Genomic DNA, 21183 nt, shown 5'->3' on the forward strand with positions numbered 1-21183 from the left:
TGTGTCAAATTAAAAGTCCTCTCAAAACATTTTCGCTGTGGCTTATTATGCGGTTTGTCATTGACAGTAAAACTCGTTACTTTTCCCATAAAGTAATACAAAATGAAGGAGCGGTGTGAGCTGTAAACGCTAAGTCTTTCAGGATAGCGGGGTGTCCTTGGTGTTTTTGCTTTGTTTATGTGAAAGCGCGGAGCTGCTGCGGGGTGAAGGTAAGCTGCTCCTTTTCTTTCCTCATATAACTGCCAGGTTTTACTTTAATGCTGAACCAGCCAAATATATATTTTTTATGAATGTTCTCCGCTACCAAAACAAAAGCTCCCATAAATGTCCTGACATTTAATATTTAATCCGTGCAACAACTAATTATCTAGCTAAAATGTGGCAGTTAGCTTAACAGGCATATTAATTAATGGACGACAATAGAATAATAAGCATCCACTGCTTTTACTGAAATGGCTGCAGTGAATGTAACCTTGAAGTGGGGGTGAATTTGATTGCGAAATATGACACGAGGACGACCTTTTAAAAAAAAGAAAGAAAGAAGTATAAAAAGACGTTAATAACAGAGCACTCTGTTTTCCAGGATCACCCCCAGCCCTCAGTTTTCCCCAAAGCTAAAACAGCGACTCTCCTGAACGGGGACACTCGCTGGCGAATTTCCATTTCCATCAGCTGATGCAGCCAGGTAAGCTGCAGCCTGGATGGATGAATGGCTGAGGCTGGATGTAATGCTGCTGCTGCTGGCTGCTTTCTAGTCTAGTGGAGGTGTGGGGTGGTGGGGGGAGATTCTCGGTGTGTCTCACATTACATTGCTGCGCTCCCTCCATCGCGATCGGTCTCCTGCAGCCTGCGAGCGGATGAATCCCCGAGCCTGTGGTTTTGCCATCGCCAAAAGGACTCCATGTCTTTCTTGGTAAGAATATCGCTCCGCATGTGTTTTGCTTGGTTGGTGCCCTCTGGTGTAGCTGAATGGGTGACTTGTTACTTGTATAGTCACGAATCAGTTGTCTCAAGCCGGTGCTGGGACATGCTGAGTTCAGTCAGACATTCAGAAATGCATTTGGCATCAGCCGATTTCAAATCAGTTTTTTGTTAGTTTGTGAGTAACACGAGCAGTCAGCCTGTTATTATACATATAATCTGAGAAGGTTAGATATTAATACTGGCTACCTGTGCACATCCCTCACATCTAAATGGTGCATCTGATTATGTATGCAGCTCTTCTCTCACTCTATTGGGACACATAAGCTACCTCTTTGCTGCCTGTTACCATCACTCTAACTCTCTCTCTCCATTCACCATTTCCGATAAAAGCCCCAGTGAGAGTGCCTCCACGGCCTCTACTTCCCCTGTGCTTGCTTCTCTGCCTCATTTCACTCTGACCCTATCCAATCCCCCGCGCTGTCTGGCAGCACATCACCCTACACTTTCCACCCCCCTCCTCCTCTTCCTTTAGAGCATGTCTCACATGTGCTCCTCCTCCCCCTCCTTCACTAGGACTGTTCCTGCATCTCCCACGCTCAGGTCCAGCCCATGGACATAGAGGAGCGCTATGAGGACATCAGCCACCAGTTCCTGGTCAGTAGCCAAGACTCTGTCAGCATGGAGACAGGCGTCACACTGATGCTCTTTCATCGTATTATCATTTGTCACCTGTCTGGAGCTGCTTATTACTTACTCAGTCTTGTTAAAGACAGCTTTAAAAGAGAATGAAATCATCTTAAAGATGACCTATTATGCTCATTTCTAACCTCATTTTTTTCTCTTTGAAGTTTGAAATTAAAATGAAAGATTAGATTAGAAAAATTAGGTCTCAATGTAATTATCTTTGTAGATTATATATATATATATATATATATATATATATATATGTGTGTGTATAAAACAGGTTGCTTTAGGACTGGTAGTCAACTGAGGTTGCTCATGACTACATTAATATGTTTAGACTGACTAGACCTGCCGAACAGTACAAGTGTGCAAGTCCCTACACCACGTTATACAACTTTCAAATATTTGTATACCAAGCTAGTAATTATGCCATGTTTATAACAGCCTAAATTTACATATGATTGAATTAAATTCTTATTCAGCATTTACAGCAGTCTGAAGATTTTTGCCTCCTAGACGGCCAAAAATACACTGATAAGTGTACATGCACTCACCACATTATTAGAAACTTAATTAGGCCGTATTTAATGTGGTCATTCAATAGTGAATTAATATGTAGCTTAATAGGTTCCCATTAACTCTAATAATAATACCTGAGGCTCCAATAAATTAGCATCCTACAATTCCCATGATGCAACTTTTTTTTTGTTACATTTTGAATGCTCTGCTATATTATACCCTCAGGTTTTGGGGCGTTACTATGACATCATCAGACTTTACTCCAAAGCTCCTTCCTCCACCCCTTCACTAAAAACATTAAAATTTTCCACTAGATGCTTTCTTCTATATTGAGTACTTTATATTTAATATGCATTATTAGCAACTTAATAATAATTATGAATGTACAGCTAATATGTGATGTCACTTCTTCTTGCTGATGCAGAGTAAATCCTAGGGTGGAGTGTGTATCCCTGAAATCAGTCCAAGACATACGCAAGTGTCTGTGTGAAACAGAAAGCCTCTGCATCACTAATACTCCCAAGCATCCTCCCCTCACTCCCTCCCCTTTGTTCCTCTCTGTGTCACAGCGCCACCTGCTGGCAGCCACCTCACACAGTGTGGAGCAAAATAGAAACCCAATGTCACTGTGACACTTCAGCTCCTTTGCGGTTGTAGATGGAGAAGATTGTAGGGTTAAGTGGCAGCTGGTGGCTCAACAAATGGAGGAGGACAGGAGGAAATCCTGCCCATTGGTATTATTTTACATTAGCTGCTTGCTTCCAGTTTGTGAACACAATTGGAACAATTTCAGTGCAGTCAGTACAGAAATTAGTGGGAAAATGTTCAGTGAACACATCGGTGCTGTGTTCACGGTAAACATATTTGAGACTCGTCAAATATGTAAATGAATGTTTCCTTCTGCTCTGGGCTCGACTGCATTCCCTTCAAAACCTTGCAGATATTTAGTTGTATGCAATGATGGGATTAATAATTGCTTGAATCAGGCAATCATTGCATTTAATTTACATTTAAATGAAATAATTAGGAAAAAGTGAAAATAACAGAATAATGATGGTTCTTTTTTGCAGAAGAGATGCATTAAAATATTACAAAGTAGTGAATGTTGTAAATTGTGAAGACTGACTTTGGTTTGCTCTATTTTTTTCAAAGCAATTTTTGCATTTTTTACTACACAAGATGTACTTGATGTCTTTAGCTGTGGTGTTCCAGGATAAACCATTGCATTTAGTGAGTTCAGTCCCTGCTGACCTCATACACTTCTATTGTTGTTCAGAGACTTTACACCCTCACGCCTTATTTATCTTCTCACGCATAGCTGTTTAGGCATGCTAGTATCAACAAAGGTAGATTTTATTCAGTCCTTAAACTCTGATGTCATCTGAAACAGACATACTTCCAGGGATTCCTCTCTTTAGTAGTTTAGTCTGCTGTTTTTTGTATATTGTTGGACTGTCACAGTGATTTAAATACCTTAGATATGAAGAGATGCCCAAAGTCAGACTTTTCAGGATAAAATGGTTAGGTCAAAAATCTTTTTAGTCTTTCCATCAGGCTTGTTCCACATTTCAGCACCAACACTGCTTCATAATCACCAGAGAACAGGATACAGTCTGTGTCGATTACATGTCCGTAAGGTTAATAAGACTCGCAAGTTTATAAAATCTTCAACAAACTAATTTTGTTAGCAACATATACACCTTTGTGCTTATAAACACTAATGATTTATTTGGGGTATTTGTGTATTGTATGACTTTTCTTAACCTCTTAAATACATAGTGGCACCTCTGCACTATTTGAAAATTTGAAAAGCCATTTGCCAAAAAAAACCTTAGACTTTGCACGAGTTATGACCAAAACAGCATATAGTGTTGAGAGTGAGGGGCCAAATATGAAGACAGTCAGGACTGATGAGGGTCGCAGATGATTTCCTGTACATTTTAATCTGTGTATGCTCTCTCCTGAAACATGTTTGTTTTCTGTTCTGCTGGCCTTGTTTGTGTGTACGTCTCTGCAGAGCTGTGACGGTTCTGAGTACACTCTGCAGGGCCCAGCGGGTGGCGATGACATCACAGGGTTGTCAGCCGAGCCGGCCCACTACCAGCTACTGTCAGAGCTGGGTAAGGACACACATCCAAGCATAAAAATGAGTTAAAGATCTTTAAAAAAAAAAATAGCAGTGCAATTCACTTCATGCCGACTCACTGTGTCACAGGACGGGGCTTCAATAATCTGAGCCAGGTGAACATGGCTCGCCACGTCCCTACTGGCCAGCTGGTGGCCGTCAAACAGACCAACCTGGACGAGTGCACCGAGGAGGAGCTGCTGCAGCTCATGGTGATCGGAGCCCTACATGCTGTCATGTATTTGAGATATACGCGGTTGTACACGTGTCTTTATCCACTGGATATTTCTATATTAAATCCCAGAATGAGGTACTGCTGTCCCGTCTCTTCCGTCACCCCAACCTGCTGACTTCTCGCCTGGTTTTCAGCTCCTGCTGCCAGCTGTGGGTCCTGACACCGCTCATGGCCTACGGTCAGCCACAACCACACAATCACAGCTTGTTATCCTAATGTAGAAGCTTTCATGGCTTTTTTTTGTTATTTTTCCTGTGCTGTGATTTTTATAATTCTAGCACTAGCTCCATAATTAGCTGTTCGACTGGTCTCTTCCCTCTGCTTTGTTGTGCAGGTTCTGCAGATACTTTACTGAGGACATATTTCCCAGATGGAATGAGTGAATCCTTGATAGCGTACCTGCTGTATGGTGTGCTCAAAGCATTGGAATACCTGCACCGGATGGGCTACATTCACCGGTCAGTGGAATGTACAAGACACTATAAAGCTAAGCTATAAGACAACATATGTGTTAGAAGGGGAAGAGTATTTGTATCTTTTGTAATGTGTATTTTTTACACCTGTATCTGTCCTCTCAGAGGGGTGAAGGCCAGTCATATCTTGCTGTCAGGGGAGGGGCGTGTTTACCTCTCAGGGCTCCACAGTGTTTACAGTATGATGCGTGAGGGCAAGAGGATGAGGACCGTGTTCGACATGCCCCACCACAGCCCGGCACTGCTGCCCTGGCTCAGCCCTGAACTACTGCGACAGGTCGGTGTCATGCTTCCGCTTCAAAGTGAATTCTGCACATCCCCAGCTCCAGATTTTTGCTCTGCCATACCTTGCATGATTCATACTTTAAAATAATGCAATAGTCAGTGAGACTATCTGATGTCTCTATGTTGGTGTTGTTAAACGTTGCATCTGACCAATCAGATTGTATGGAGCCTTTGTTTATAGAAAATTCTCTTCTGGAACAAACGATTTCTGGTGTTTTCTTTATTAGTTTATACGATATGATACATATATTATCAAGTTAGGTTCCTGTTAGCCAAATTTAGGTTATTCATGTTGGTTTGCTAATGATGGCTTTTCAGTTCAGTTCAGTTTTATTTATACAGCGCCAAATTACAACAACAGTCACCTCAGGGCGCTTTATATTGTAAGGTAGACCGTACAATAATACAGAGAAAAACCCAACAATCATATGACCCCCTATGAGCAAGCACTTTGGTGACAGTGGGAAGGGAAAACTCCCTTTTAACAGGAAGAAACCTCCGGCAGAACCAGGTTCAGGGAGGGGCGGGGCCATCTGCCACGACCGGTTGGGTTTTTAATGGCATTACCTAACTTCTTGGCTAATGCTAACTGAATGGTCAGACAACATGATTGGTCAGTTAAAATGACCAATGATGATGCAGAAACAACACCAACACAAGGATATCAGATCAGATCTTACTAGTGCAGCACTTTGGGAAGAGTGTAAACACATGTTTTAGTAGCTAAAATTAACAGATGTTTCCTAAAAAGGACAGGTGAGCATGCCACTTCATCAGTGAGCTCCTCGCTTGTTACATCAGGTTTCTAAACACCAAGATAGTCCAGTGGTCAGCGTCAAAGTGGCTACGTATAAAATCCACACAACAATAGGCTCAAAAAGGCTAAAATGACCAAAAAAAAAAAGTGGGAAACAGCTAAACATGAGAGGTTTTTGGACAAAGTTGGTGTTTTTTTTTTTTCCATTGTTTAAGCACTGCTTCCAGCCAAGAGTGATACCATAAATCCCCTATAGCTACAGAAAAGGCTAACATTGTTATCTTTTTACAAAAAAAACAGCTAAACATGAGAGGTTTTAGGACAAAGTTTGTGTTCTTGATTCTTTAAGCACCAGTTCGAGCACCGTTTAAGCACCGGCACCGTTTCAAAAGTACCGGTTTGGTACTGGTATCGGATAAAACCTAAACGATACCCATCCCTAGTAATAGAGCTCCTCAACCTACACACATGCTCTTTTAACTTAATTCCATCTCCATCTAAGCCGAGTTTTGTTCCTATTGGCTGATCAGTAGGATGGTTGAAGGTTCTGTGCATGTCTTAGATGACAGTATTTAGAGGACCAAACACTGGATCAAAAAAATCATCAAAAATTATGTTTGTTTGTTTGTTTTTTCTTTCTTTTTTTTTCTTTTTTTTCTTTTTTTTTTAACTAAAATTTAGCCTGTTATACGTCTCCTCTTTGGTGTTGTCCTCAGTAGGACCTGCACGGTTATGGAGTGAAGTCAGACATCTACAGTTTGGGCATTGTGGCCTGTGAGCTAGTCAGCGGCAGGGTGCCTTTCCAGGACATGCCACCCACTCAGGTAATCAGCTATACCCAAACTGCTCTAGAAGAATGTGTAGCTACACACAAATGTTGACATCGTTGTCTATAGTTTGTGTCAGTGTGTGAATCTTGCCACTCAGATGCTGCTTCAGAAGCTGCGCGGTTCCCACTGCTGCTTGCTGGACGTGGCTCCCTTCCCACTTGGAGAGCTGGGGGGTTTGAAGGTGTCGCGCTCTGGGGTGGACTCCGGCATTGGGGAGAGTGTGGCCACGGGGAGCCTGACGCACAGCACCACCGCTCCTCCCACGGACCGACCTCAAAGCCCCGGACCCAAAAACCACTCTGCCACCCTCCACAACCTGGTCCAGCTGTGTCTGCAGCAGCAGCCTGAGCGCAGGTGATTTCAGTGAATCAGCAGTCAGATGGAATTAAAAAGAAATACAACCACATTCACCTACAGCACAGACACACAGACTTTAATGCTGGTGTTGGTTCTGTTTGTCTTCCACAGGCCATCAGCATCTGAGCTGCTGACCCACGCCTTCTTCAAGCAGGTGGGTTTCTTCAGTCGGACGTCTTCTTTGAAGGCAAAACTCCAAAAACAGAACAAAGGCAATAAATTTAAAAGAGAAGGCTTTTATTTTGAAAACTGGATGTTTGAGCAGGGACTTTCTGTTCTGTTACAGGTGAAGAGGCACACCAGAGACTCCTTCCTCAGTCTCATGTACCCAGCAGTGCCCCTCGCCAGTCCTGAGGACCCTCCAGTATCCAGTCCCCCCACCCCTTCCTGTCACACTCCAGCGTCAGCCACCGCCGACTCCACCGAGGCCGTTTGGGATTTCTCCTAACTGCAGCCTCTACACTTCCATTGACTAGCAAGCCAAACAAAAGACAATCAAAGCAAAGCAATGAGGCCAAATTCTACTGTGCTTTTAATTTTTATTATTAACCCAACTCTCTGAGCCTTTTTAAATCGTTTTTGTAGCTTTTTTTTTTTATGTTTTTTGAAGGTGACTTTTTGGGTCACAGAGTGGTGAGGCAACTGTGAAAGTGCTGGAACAAAGAAGCTGCTCTGATTTTATAGTAACGATAATAATGGACCGTCAGCGAGTGAAAGGAATAAGAAAAAAACAAGTTGCTTGCTAATAATCACGCACTTCCTCTGAGATAAAAGCCCCCCTGTAAACAGTTGTGCATATGTTTGTGCGCATTTTGTTGTTTTTAAAATGTTATATCCTTGTTTCCATTTTTTTTTTCAGGTGGGTGACTCTGGTACAACCAAGAAGTTATTTCTTAATAGTAACCACTTTTTGTAAGATATCATGTGTGTGTTGAATTTTCTTTAAAGTGGACCTATTATGCTCTTTTACAGCTCCATAGAGTTCCTCTGCATGATTCACAGTTCAAACTCTCCCTTATTTGTGTCATCCTGGGCTTTTGTGCTACCCCTCTGTTCATGTTGTATCTAAAATTGACCATTTCCATTCTACTTAAGCCTATTTTGTTCTGATTGGCTGCCCTTCATTAACTCCTCTGTGTTCACAACTGAACAGAAAAAAACAAAATAGGTCCACTTTAAGGCACTGTGTTTTTAGACTGTGAATAGTGAAAGGTACACTACGTGAGATTTAAACATATGTGCATATATATTCATCTGTGTTAGAAATGTTCAAATTCAGAGCTGAACGCAGAGGGGGAAAATATGCATGGTCCTCCAAAACTTGCCTAAGAATAATCACATTTTAAAGTTTTCTTCAGTGACAAAGTAAGTCAATAGAAGTTGCCTTTATACTCATGGGTACACTGCAAACAGAAACTGCTAATATCTAATCCGGCAAGCTTTTAACGGTTGTTTTGCTAAAGCATAAAAAATACTGTACAGCCAAAAAAAGGTTAGTCTGCATACCAGTTAGCTTGCCTGTAGCGAGCTAGTTTGTTTCATGGCAACTCTTTACTAAATGTTTTGTTGACACCAAATTTTAAGAAAAGTTCTTAAATTGAGGCCTTGGTTATTCCCTAAAATTATATATATATATTGTTGACATATACTTATTTTTTTATATTCAAAAATTAAACTCTTTGGTTTTACCACAGGTTACATTGTTTAAAGAACAGAACAACAAAACAACACATCCACAATCAGCTGTGTAAATACATTCCTGCTATAGGCTTGAACATATATGCACATAGTGTTCCTGTATAGTATCCTTAAAACCTGTCATACATCGGGGGGGGGGGGGGGGGGGGGGCAAACTGTGCTATGAACAATAGAGTACATGAGCAATAGAATATATCTAGTGTTCCATGTAGTAGTTAGAAACCACAGGTAGAAATAGAAAAACAAAGTTTCCTGACCCGATCATGGAAAGAAGATTTCTCCTGTGCTCTATGACCACTTCTCCAATAATGCCTTTCTGTTTTACTGAACCGTGCATTTAGAATACAGTGATCTCTCTGTAACTGTGATTAAGTGTACTGTGTATGAAAACTGTGACTTACAGTACATATCAAATATGGTAGCTGTATGAGCCTTATATATACACGTGTTATAAAATGATACCGAATGTTTTGCCAACTTGTGGTCATGCATCTTTTTGCAGTTTTTGTCTTTTGGTGGTGTGATGGTTGGCACTGTTGCCTCACAGCAATAAGGTCCCAGGTGGGTCAAACCTACCAGCTGCGGCCTTTCTGTGTGGAGTCTGCATGTTCTCCCTGCGCCTGCATGGCTTTCTTTTAGTACTCCAGCTTCTTTCCACAGTCCAAAGACATGCATCTTAGGTTAAGTCAGTGGTTCCCAAACTTTTTTTGCTGGGCCCCCCTTTGTTTTACAAGAAAAATGTTCGCGCCCCCCTCGCACACGCACGCACGAATACATCCTCCAACCACACACACCCATATTTTGCTCCATTGCGGTTTATTTCACACCTCAAACATTTAGTAAACAATTAAGCAAATACAAGTAATCTGCAATAAATTACAGGCAGTAAGGAAATAAACTACTAACTCTTTTACGCTACGTCCACACCTACACGGGTATTTTTGAAAACGCAGCTGTTTCGTCCACACTTAAACGGCGTTTCGAATCACCGAAAACGGAGTGTTTTTAAAACTCCTTTTTTGCGTTTATGTGTGGACGAGGAATACAGAGTTCCTCACGCAACGTCAAAGGTATGTGCCTTTTTTCACGTCACGCTGTGCGCCACATTGTTTACATGAGATTAATTGCAGAATAGCAGATAGAGACAAAATAGTCTTCAGGTTTTACACGCTTACATACACACACGCAGCTATCCCTCCATTCAGAAAGGCAGAGACGTCATGGTGTGATTATTTTACATGTAGTTGTTTTTTTCCTGTGTAATAATATTCAACATCGCTATCAATACATTTTTCAATCCCTCTGCAAAATGGGTTCAAAAACATAAACAACTGTTGGATGCTGTTTGTCCGTGATTTGAACAGGGGGAACAAACTGTGGCAGGATCAGCCTGATGTCATTTGTATCCCGCTGTAACTTTACTGTATAAAGAGCTAACATCTCCAAAATGTCAGGAGTAGTTAGTCATTACAACAAGTGTTTGTGAACTAAAAATCAAGAATGTGGGATACTGTTTGTCCGTGATTTGAACAGCCCGGCGCTGCTCCCGACGCAGGGAAAACCAATTCTGCAGGGGAGTCCTACCTTGGCACTTGTGCAGGTGAAACCAAAGGGCAGATATGCTTCACCATATTTTCTAGTCTTTGGCTTGGAAGGAAGTTGGTTTGGAAACATATTCAGCGATGCTTCATCTCCTGATTTGCAGTTGTGGAGGCGCCCCGTGCTAGCAGTGTCCAAGCATTGTTTTTTCCTTTTCATGCCGCCCCCCCCCCCACCGCAATGGCTCTGCGCCCCACACTTTGGGAAGGTCTGGGTTAAGTGGTGATTATAAAATATGTTATGTGTATGTTAGGTAGATAAAGTGCTTTAAGTCATAGAATAAAGCACTGTATGAATGTATGGTGAATGTGACACTCTGAATGTGAGTACACTGCATTACGTTGTGAGAGACATATTTAAATTTAGCTGGTTATTTTTTGAACTTCAAGAAAATTGAGTAGCAAAGTGGTCTGTTATTATATGCAATGCTCTCTCAAAGTTAGGTAGGTACTACAATACTAGAGGGAACTCCAACAGGTCTCTCTCATAGATGTTCTGCTGATCATCTTGGAGGAACGCTTGGCAAGTGTGAGGAGAAAGGACTCCCTTTTAACAGGAAGAGACTCCCAGCAATGCACAAGCTACAGAAGTAAGTAGAAGAAAATGTAATGACATATAATAGTGGCATAGAAAGACATGGAGAGTGAAGGGATGGCAGAGGAGAGGATGGAGGATGTTTTAAGCCTGTAGCAGAAAAACTGCGGGATGCTCTCATCCTTCAGAATTGTAAGTGATGCATTTATATATTCTGTAGATAGGACTTTTTCACTGTGTCTTTGTTTTAGGACTTTAGGAATTTCAATCAATCAATTACAGATACTCCTGATCTCAACTTATTATGTATATTAAGCAAATCTGTCCACAGGATCCATTTTTCCATTCCAACCTCTCCACCACCATGTGCAAGCACAAAGGGCTGTCAAAGGATGTCAAGGACAAGATTGTAGTTCTCCACAAGGCTGGAATGGGCTACAAGACCATCAGCAAGAAGCTTGGTGAGAAGGTGATCAGTGGTCAGACGAAACCAAAATGCTTGGAGGAAGCAAAATGGTGACTATGATTCAAGAAACACCATTCCCACAGTCAAGCACGGAGATGGAAATATTATGCTTTGTGGCTGTTTTTCTTCTAAGGGTGCAGTACAGCTTCAATCCATTGAGGGGAAAATGGACGGAGCCATGTACTCTTTAATCTTGGATGAATACCTCCTACCCTCAGCCAGCATGACAATGACCCAAAACATACCTCCAAGGCCACAAAGGAGTGGCTAAAGAAGCACATTAGGGTCATGGAGTGGCCTCAGGCCAGACCTCAGGCATGTAGAATTTTCTGTGGAGAGAGCCAAAGCTTTAAGTTTATGTCAGCCAGCACACCTAAAGGATTTAGAGAGTTTCTGGAAAGAGGAGTGGGCCAAATCCCTCATGAGATGTGTCCAAACATGGCGACCAACTACAAGAAACGTCTTAGAGCTGTGCTTGCTAACATGGGTTTCTCCTCCAATAATAACTCATTTTTTGCTTGGGTAGCCAATGCTTATTTCACTCATGACATGCAAATCCGTTTATAAAGTTAATGTCATGCGATTTTTCTGGATTTTTGGTTGGTATTCTGACTCGATCCATTAAAATCAAACTACCATAAAAATTAAAAAGACTTTATTATAAAGACTCTTCATTTCTCAATGAATAAATGTATCACTGATGTGAACTCATGACATATGCACATTAACCCCCCACGACGCATTTAAGTGACAGAAGGAACATCAATTATTATTGCTATTACTACTATTACTATTATTATTATTATTATTAGTAGTAGTAGTAGTAGCGGCAATATTAATTCTTTCTGCATATGACCATTTCTAGAGGTCTGAAAATTGTAGTTTTCCTCTGCTCCACTGGGCGGCAATAGAACTCAAAACAAACAGACCGTAACCCAGCCCCTAGCAACCACGTAGGTCCACATCGACAACGTAAGTGAGTGAAAACTGTCGCAAATACTCTGACTATTGTCATATACATCAGAAGCATATTTCGTCACTATTCAACAGCTTCATTTTTAAACGATAAGTAAGTTATTTAAAAAAACACCCTTGCCTTCATGAAAGCCTTCGAATGGCTCGCTTTTGTATTTTCGTGCTAGACGCTGCAGTCTCTTGTTTATCCGGTTCCCCCACCAAATTAAAATCCCCCTTTACGCTTGTTATACTGTACACAGTATATGAAGTACTGAGATTTAAGTCTAGTTTAATAAAAGTACAATATTACAATATTCCTTTTTACACTTGCTTTTGCTTTGGACTATATATTAGGCATGTCTTTAGTTCTTATAACTATAGGACCAGAACATGTAGTTATTTTGAGCCATTACATTTTCCTAAATGGTACTATATGCCTACTATGACAGCAAGATAGACCACAACCCATAGTTTCCATTTAGGGAGAGTATAATTGTGGCTCCCTTGAAATAAACATCATATAAACTTAATAAGCTCCTTATGGTGTTATCTTTAGCTTTTTAAGTGTAATTATTTTAGTTTCATTAAAGTATTCTACTTTATTTATGACATTTTGATTATGAAGGTGTTTACAGTTTTGGCAGCTAAATAAAATATGTTTATTTTATAGAAATCTGTCGACTCTTATTTTGAAATAAGTCAAAGCGTTAGTTCACAGGAAGTCGCTGTGCGTCCTTGTTGTCGGACGCTGGACGTAAAACCAACAACTCTGGAAACGGTGTCAGTGACAGTTGGTCTTTTCTTTGCACAGGTGAGCGGTCTGCAAGTTATCGATAGGTCTATTTTTATTTCTGGTGTTTTTATCGGTTTATTACTTTCATGTGAGCCCTCTGTAGCCGGGCAGGCATTGGCGGACGAAGCGTTTGTGTCACATGAGGAGGAGGAGGAGAAATGGTGGCTTAAAAAATAGAAAAAGGCTTTTTTTGACAGACAGCTAGCTCATAGCGAGCTTGGTCAGGTAAGGTTAACTACACAGCAGTGTTTGCCCAGGGTGGCCGAAGAGACTGTACGGAATAAGCTAGTTATTCAGCTTATCAGAAGAGCACACAGTAGAAAATAGGCATGTTTATATGTATGTGTTTTGTCGCGTAGTTAACCGCCACAGTACATCTGAGCTCGGAGCCAGCTGGGCAGCTCAAAGTACACAGGGAGTAACGTTACTGAAAGTATTTTGTTGCTCGCGGTTGATAGCCTTGCCATTTGTCTTACAGTGACCAAACACCCGCCTCCATCATATGTAATTGTCTGTGTTGTTATCCTTGATAGCGCAAACGCTGCTGGGAATACCTCCAAGAAGAAGAACCGGGAGGGGAAAAAAGTGGGAGTCGAGGCCCAGCTGCTCCAGCAATTCCAGCTATTGCACTCCGGGGGCTTCACATTTCTCCTTTGCCATGGAATATATTTTTTAAAAGTCTCCCTCTATCAGGCTGTTGCCTCAACACGTTGCACAGCTTTCCCCACTCTTTTTAAAAGGACTATCACACCTTTGTCAGAGTTGGTAAGTCATGAGCACTGAAGCAATGAAGCCGTTTAGCTCATGACGGGGAACCATGAAGCAGCCAGGGAAGTGACCTCTGTGGACACCGCAGCCTGAGGGTGCCCCTCACTGGCACCATGGCATCCAACGAGAGACTGTATGAAGTCTGGATGCTCTACTGCACCAAGGTAAGGTTTCTCCTTTTCCACACACACACACTTCCCCTGTGGAAATGTCATTGGTGTGAAGTAATGGACCGAGTGAGGGCATTTCCTCCCTGGCAAAGAGGTTAGTCGCTCATGCTATTTATGTTTTTTGAAGTCTAGCAACAGATTAAGCCCATTTGCTCTGACAGGCTGTGGTTATGAGAAAGTACAGCCTGTGCTGACAGACAGGTTGAAGGCAAAGACAATTAGTGCATTGCGGTAAAAGGCAGGCTAATGAAATTGCTTGTAGATCCTGAAGGAATTATTGCAGCGAGACACATTATGTTTATAAATGAATAATTAATTCACTGAGGACAAATTTTGTCATAACGTCAGGTGGATGTGGTTTCTAATGAATGTTAAATTCAACCCCAGCGAGGATGCATTCTTGACTGTATCATGGTCGTGATATGTTGTTAATGCTTTCTTACTTTACCAGTAGAGATGAATGAAGGCACGCCAGAGTAGAGACAGTACCCTTTGAGTCAGCTCTTGGCAAGATTTAATTCACCCTGTGATAAAGCATGCGCGCATCCTGCCGTCCAATCAAAACGGCCTGCCTGAGCCGCTCCTCACGTGAGCCTGGCTGCAGTCACACTACCTACCTCCCACAGTAATCCCTCACAATAACGCACCATGCATAGCCCTCTGAGAAGTGTGGAGGGCTGTGAAGCTGTTACTCTTATTTTTAGATTACGACATCCAATAATCCTCATCCTGAGAAGTAAAGCATTTGAATGCTGACACACACGAAGTGTTTAATACCAGCGAGCTGGGTGTCTGGGGTCTCTGAGATTGTTGCAGTCACCTGTGAAAAAGTGAGCATATACATTACATTTGCTCTAGCAGGACTTTTTCTTTGCATTGACTGAGCATTATATTGCAGGGAAGGATCGTTTCATTCGAGCCTGACTTTCAGCCAGAGTCCACTGAGCTAATCTTTATGTCTGCATGAAGCAAAAGAGATGTGGCGAAAGATGCATTCTAATATATATGACATACATGTGCATGTACAGGTGAACTGAATCATTGTTGGTCTTGTTACAATGCTGGGAAACACTGGAGCTTTGCATTCATACTAATGCTATTTGACAAGGACACCTCTGAAGCCCAGAGCCTGTTTAATCAGCACTAGGGAGATCTACACAGTATGGGGCAGACCATTTTAATGATATGGTCTGTGTGTGGGTGTGTGGGTTGTCTAGCCTTTAGTCACATGGTCTAAATTGGTCAAGGAATGTCTCTGTCTGAGGCTTGACTCTTGTCTGAGCTCTGAGACCAGCCACGCTGTGGCCCACCAAGTGGTTAACTACGACCGGCCTCTTATCACAACTTTCTCTTCCCAACTCTTTCTCATTGCAAAGTAGCGAAACAGTTTCCTTGTTTTCAGGGCTTCTGCAGGTCATTAGAAAATCTTAAACGGTTTGAAGGGCAGACGGTGCTCTGTCCTTGTTTTTATTCAGTGAGCTCTGCAAAAGCTTTGCGCTTCTTTATGAAATGGTGTAGGAAGCCTGAGCTTAAAGGAGCTCTTATTAACTTATTAATAACACCCATGGCTGCTAAGTGAAGTGGTCTTTGCGGGCAGCTCGTTCACACCTTTATTGGCCAAAACGGTGGACACACTCAAGACTGCCTTTGATTATTATTCATGTATTTTTCCAAAAGCTAGGAGACCAGCTGTGTGTATATTAAGTATCCGTAAAAGAACAAGGTTGACTTGGTTGAAGCAACCAGGTAGGCACTTGTTATGTAGCTAAGTTACATCTAGCTGGCTGACTGCCCCCATGTTGGCTTTCACTGTGAAAAGTCGATACTATTTAACTTTATGACTTTACATCATTTACATCCCCAACTGCCATTTCAACTCATATATGACTTTGCTAGTCACAGTGATAGCATAGCAACAGTTAGTTGAAGATGACCAGCTGAGGTACGAGAACGCGCTACACATTAGCCCAGAGACACTATAAAAGATTCAAAAACGTCGCTACTGTGATGTCACCCAATGTCCAGTTATGAAGCCTTGATATGAGTGTTTCCACTGACGCCATGTTTATTTAAAAAAAACAAAAAACAACAACAACAGGATGAAGAAGTGCAGCTCTGACTGTGAAAGCGCTCTTCTTTTGGCTAACATCTTATAATTGACAAGTGATTACCCAAAGAACGTACCACAGGTCCATTCTGAAAAACAGTTTGAGCAAGATTTACAAAATGATTATAAACTCAGGAGTGAGGTCACTACAGAGAACTATAGGTCTCTAACTCCAAATAGTTTTGTCCAACAACAGCTTACGTCATCTGGTGGTCTTCAGTATAAATTTTTCATTTATTTATTTTATTTTATTTTTTTAACCTCTTCCACATTAACTTCCCTTTTCTGACCCATAAGCTACAACTATATTTTATACTGTCTGTCCGTTAGCCAGAAAGATGACTTGGCATCAGGTTTTGGTCCTGACAACCGAACAGTTTGACTCGAACGCTCTGCTGACGTTAACCAGCTTTCCCCTGATGGCCAAATTCCAGGATGGGCTTCATTACATAGATATAGCTATTTTATAGCCAATTTCACCTAACATTAGCTTATCTGCATATTCACACAAATTACATAATGCCTAACTAGCAGCTAGTTGGCTATTCTTAGTTTGCTTTCTCACTAACAGTGTTACTAGCTAAGTTCTATCTAATGCCACAGCCTTTGTGTTTGTTTTGTTGTCTGTATGTGGAGCTTGTGTTGAGTCTTTGTGCTGGGAGCCAGAGTAAGGCAATGGGAATAAGCATAAACGTCACATTCTTTGGATTTTCATGGAAAATTTGACTCAAGTCCTTGACATTGAAATCGGACCACATGCTGTTAGAGGCAACAAAGAGCGTCAGGGAAAATCTACTGTTCGAATTAGGTTGGAGTCCTTTTAAACATTAGCAGTAAAAAGCAATTAATACATGAAAAAACTGCCTAATTTGCAATGAAATGCTAGTAAAACACACAGTACTGCATTTAAGCTATAGTTTAAACTTTATAATAACCTCTAATTCAACTTTCAGTGATAATGCAATTTATCGTAGAGTTAGTAATTTGCAATATTATAACACTTTTAAGACTTAATACAGCATTCAGGATAATCATTAACTCCTGAAACTTGACTATGTGACTCAGTTAGATGACTTTGGAGGCATCTGTCATATTTGTACTCGTCCTGATACACACCTCTTTCATGTGCCTTGCCTGGTTAATCACTGACAACAGTAGAGTCATGACAGCCTTTAGTGTCAGAGGTTAATACTGGCACTGTTGTCTAAGGAAGAGTCATTCGGGTGAGTGGTGTTGACAGTAGAAGCTTTTACAACACAACCAGCCCTCGGCTCCATTGGGAGAACCAGCTCGTCCTGTTCTGTCAGTCAGACGTCTGCTTTCTGATTATCTCTCTCTGAATCATTATCATTCACCTGACCACTTGGTTCCTGGTACTGAAAGAGGAAGAGGCAATTTTGTGTTTAGACAGACGTGTGTCTCTCCTAGAAGTTTGACTTATGGCATTATAAAACTACTTTTGAAAACACTTTAAGCCAGAAGTGGCAGCTGACCTTTTGGCATGCTGATGAAGTCAGAAATTGTTGGTTGAACAGCTGTAGCATCATTTCCAGTGTGGAGAAGTGTGCAGGAGTTGGTGTTTGTGTATGCACCAGGTCATATTAGCCATATCTGAACACAGGCACAACATCACAGCTTTATCCATTTATACATCATGTTTATTATTTGGGTAGGGTAATTTATGAAAAAACAAATAATAAATTAGGTGCCTTCAGATTACACTCAGCACCATATGTTGCTGGTATACTGGCCTTTGTTTTCCCTTGTTGAATGACAAATGTGTGTTTATAGTGTTTTTGGTCAGTTTCATTCATTTCCTGAAACGGTTGGCGACTGTAGTTTATAACAATTGTTAGGACTATTTCCTACCACAGATTGATGCACATTTGGTGCTGTTTTGAGTATTTAGGGAAGTATAGGTGGGCAGAATGTAGTAATTTGTCCTCCAGTGTAGTTTCAGGCTGTGCACTCTAAAGTTTTGAACACTATTATGTAAAATAATATTTACCTTAAAGTCAGAAGGTCAAAGGAATGCTTACTGTATCTTTGACCTTTCGTTATATATTGCTAGTAGGGAATAGTTGGGAAACATAGTAAAAGCTTAGTCTGTATGATTACATTTACATTGTTTGAAAAGTACTGTTGGTATTCATTATTTAAAGCTTCTAAATGACATAAGTGAGGAATTAATGTATTGGTAGATGTCAGTTAGTATGTTGTATGCATTTCAATGAGAATCTGCAGACTAACTCCAGTTTGCTTCTCTGAGTTATAGTGAAGCAGAAAGGTTGCAGACAACAGCCAAGATGCTTATGTAACGAGCGATCCTCTTCGCTGACTGTCATTGGTTCGTGCCATAGTGTTGTCCCCCAGCAGCGGCTGGTGGCTGCCGGCATACAGTGGCGCAGTAGCTCTGCTCTCTCGCCAGTGTTTTATCCAGAAGGGCTTGTCAGACAGTGGAGGGTTTAGCAGATTCCTGAATCGTGCCAGTTCCGCTCTTAAGGCCATTGTGAGCTGCAGAAAAGCCTTTTTGATTTAACCAACCACAGGGAACATTTTACCCTCCTGTGGCTTTAAAGTTGACTCTGATAACTTAAGAGGAACAGTCCTCACTCTCTTTTTCAACTGTCCACAACACAGGGGATTCACAGAACCATCATCCTGTGTGATGTCACCCCACACCACCCTGCTTTTTCACTGGATTGGAGCAAATGCCAGTAATTTGCATAAACCCTTGCATCCCTCTTATGGGAATCAGCATGCAGTGAAAGCATTGGTGGAAAAAGGAAGCAAAAGAGTCAAGCTGGAAATGGTGCAAGGTTTCAGATTTTCACATATTTGCTCAAGTAGATTACCCAGTCTAATTTCTGCTGTCACACACACACACACACACACACACATAAACATGTGCATACGCCATACCTCACGCAGTCTGACAAGCTCATGCTCTCAGGCTTCGGTTTACTGAATGAGCTGCTCCGTGAAGTTTGTTCCCTCAGGCTAACTTTCTTCCCTGGTGCAGTTCTTGCTTCTCATTTTCCTCCATGCTATGAATATCTCTGGCATAACACTGATGTCACTAACAGGGTGTATCAGACGTGCCTCGTGCAGTGTGGACCCCTATGCACATGCACACGCACGCACACACCCACCCACCTCTGGCACTTATGTCATGGCCAGAGGAGTTGTCACAGAGTGACGGGTAGTGCTTTAAGCCTGTATGGCAGCAGAAACAGAAAAACCACAGCCGTCTATTAAATCTAAAGGGAGGAGGCCTTTAAACATTGTGGTTTCAGCGACTCTATGCCACTTCCACCTAACCAGGTTGCCCTGAACTGCCACCCGACCAGCTGGCTGACCACGCCTGTCTAGCATCTCATAACAGATCAAGTCAAAACGATGCAACTAAAGATCCTGGCAAAATGACGACATACAGTTTTAGAGTTATAGAGCATTGACAGAAAAGCAGTATTTAATGCCCTCGGAATGAAACAGCTTCCCTGGGAACGCCTTGGATTCCCCACAGTGGAGCTGGAGGTGGTGATTGGTTGAGTGGCGTCTGAGCATGGCTGCTTAGACTGTACCTGGACCCAGATAAGTGGTAGAAAATAAATGGATGGTCAAGAATGAGAATAGACTCCAGAAGGAATCGTTTTGTTGTTGTTGTTGTTGTTGTTTTTTAAATGAGTAACAATTAGAAAATCCAGCATTGGTCTCTCTTCAGCCCTTCAGCTTTTTCATTTGGTTCATGCATGTCTCTGACATTCGAAATGACTGAGAGCTATTGATAAATCCAGTCTGGGGTCAGTGGGGATTTCTCTGTTAAGAAGGACGTGCATTGGTCTGTGTTGCTGTTGACCTTGGAAGGTTTACAGAGTTCAGTTTAAACAGATATTTGGGATTGTGATGTAGCTGGGCATAGAATTGAATATGATAATGAACTAAATCATAGAGGCATGTGATTCTCTCATGGGAACTGTCTGTATATACATTGGGACACAAGAATATTGTGGGAGTCTGGACAAGGTGTGTGTGTGTGTGTGTGTGTGTGTGTGTGTGTGTGTGTGTGTGTGTGTGTGTGTGTGTGTGTGTGTGGAGGGGGGGGGGGGGGGGGGCTGTGATGAAGGCTGAGGATAAACAGGGCGATGTAGAGCAGGGTGTGTCCCCTGCCTGCCACAGTACAAACCCTCAATGGGCATCTGTGCTCCCAAGCTGCTGCCTAAAAGAGGACATTCTTTAAGAGACATACACACAGTCATTCAGTCACAAACTCACTTGAGAGAAACTGCTCGCTTAAATCATCATCTTCTAATTTCCTGGCAGCAGCATTCATATGCACATTAAGACAATAGACTGTTTATTGCTCTGGTTAAAGAGCAGCGTGGGCACCATCCAATAATAAATGTTTTTCTCTGTCATTGGTGTAAGTGACGGGGTAACACGGGGAAAGAAGCACACACAGAAGACAGACCGTGGCCTCCTAGCAGAACATATTACACACGTGGCTGCTGCTGAGTTCCAGTCCGACATCTCTCTCCCTCTTTTCTTCTTTTTTTGTCTCTTCCTCACACACACACACACACACACACACACACACACACACACACACACACACACACACGCAGACGGAGGTCAGCGTCACAGGATTATTCTGATGACTTCACTTGGAATAGCACAGCGCTGGCTGATTCCCACTCTGACACGCAGACAGAAGCAGTCTCCCACTCTGTAGCCAGGGGCTGTGCTGGCTAAGAAACACTGATTCTATTTTTTCCAGCTGATATTTTTTTTTTTAGTTCTGAATTTGTAGTCTGCAAACTCTTTTTGTTTATGCAGTGATTTGATAAGGAGTTTCATAAATTGGTTTATGAATTGCCTTCCCCTTCACCGTTTCCCGAACAT

The 21183-nt window shown here is 41.9% G+C and overlaps 2 protein-coding genes across 7 annotated transcripts in view; both read left to right on the forward strand.

The window, feature by feature from the left end:
- Positions 1 to 9014, forward strand: stradb (STE20 related adaptor beta). Of its 4 annotated transcripts, XM_063467206.1 has the most exons (13): positions 1 to 209; positions 584 to 685; positions 847 to 913; positions 1498 to 1578; positions 4145 to 4247; positions 4343 to 4464; positions 4557 to 4665; positions 4822 to 4945; positions 5066 to 5237; positions 6722 to 6826; positions 6930 to 7186; positions 7301 to 7343; positions 7476 to 9014. In XM_063467206.1, the coding sequence occupies exons 3-13, from the start codon at positions 902 to 904 to the stop codon at positions 7635 to 7637; spliced, it is 1290 nt and encodes a 429-aa protein (XP_063323276.1). In that variant the 5' UTR covers positions 1 to 209; positions 584 to 685; positions 847 to 901; the 3' UTR covers positions 7638 to 9014. The 4 variants fall into 4 exon arrangements, with proteins under 4 accessions (XP_063323276.1, XP_063323277.1, XP_063323278.1 ...); XM_063467207.1 differs by having other exon boundaries at positions 584 to 913; positions 1315 to 1578; XM_063467208.1 differs by lacking the exon at positions 847 to 913.
- Positions 9015 to 13180: 4166 nt separating this feature from the next.
- The window catches only part of nbeal1 (neurobeachin-like 1), a 55744-nt gene continuing 47741 nt past the window's right edge, over positions 13181 to 21183 (forward strand). For all 3 annotated transcript variants that reach the window (XM_065469740.1, XM_065469741.1, XM_065469739.1), the window contains exons 1-2: positions 13181 to 13254; positions 13770 to 14168. In XM_065469740.1, the coding sequence (XP_065325812.1) occupies positions 14118 to 14168 (51 nt within the window). In that variant the 5' untranslated portion in view covers positions 13181 to 13254; positions 13770 to 14117. The remainder of the gene's footprint in view (positions 13255 to 13769; positions 14169 to 21183) is intronic.

This window comes from Pelmatolapia mariae, linkage group LG23 (assembly GCF_036321145.2).
Source record: "Pelmatolapia mariae isolate MD_Pm_ZW linkage group LG23, Pm_UMD_F_2, whole genome shotgun sequence".
Taxonomy (NCBI): Eukaryota; Metazoa; Chordata; class Actinopteri; order Cichliformes; family Cichlidae; genus Pelmatolapia; species Pelmatolapia mariae.

What these genes read in the sequence shown, in the direction of transcription:
- stradb (XM_063467206.1), top strand. An exon ending in GACACCGCTCATGGCCTACG is followed by an intron (nt 4,666 to 4,821) that starts GTCAGCCACAAC and finishes TTTGTTGTGCAG; the next exon opens with GTTCTGCAGATACTTTACTG. An exon ending in GCCCTGAACTACTGCGACAG is followed by an intron (nt 5,238 to 6,721) that starts GTCGGTGTCATG and finishes TGTCCTCAGTAG; the next exon opens with GACCTGCACGGTTATGGAGT.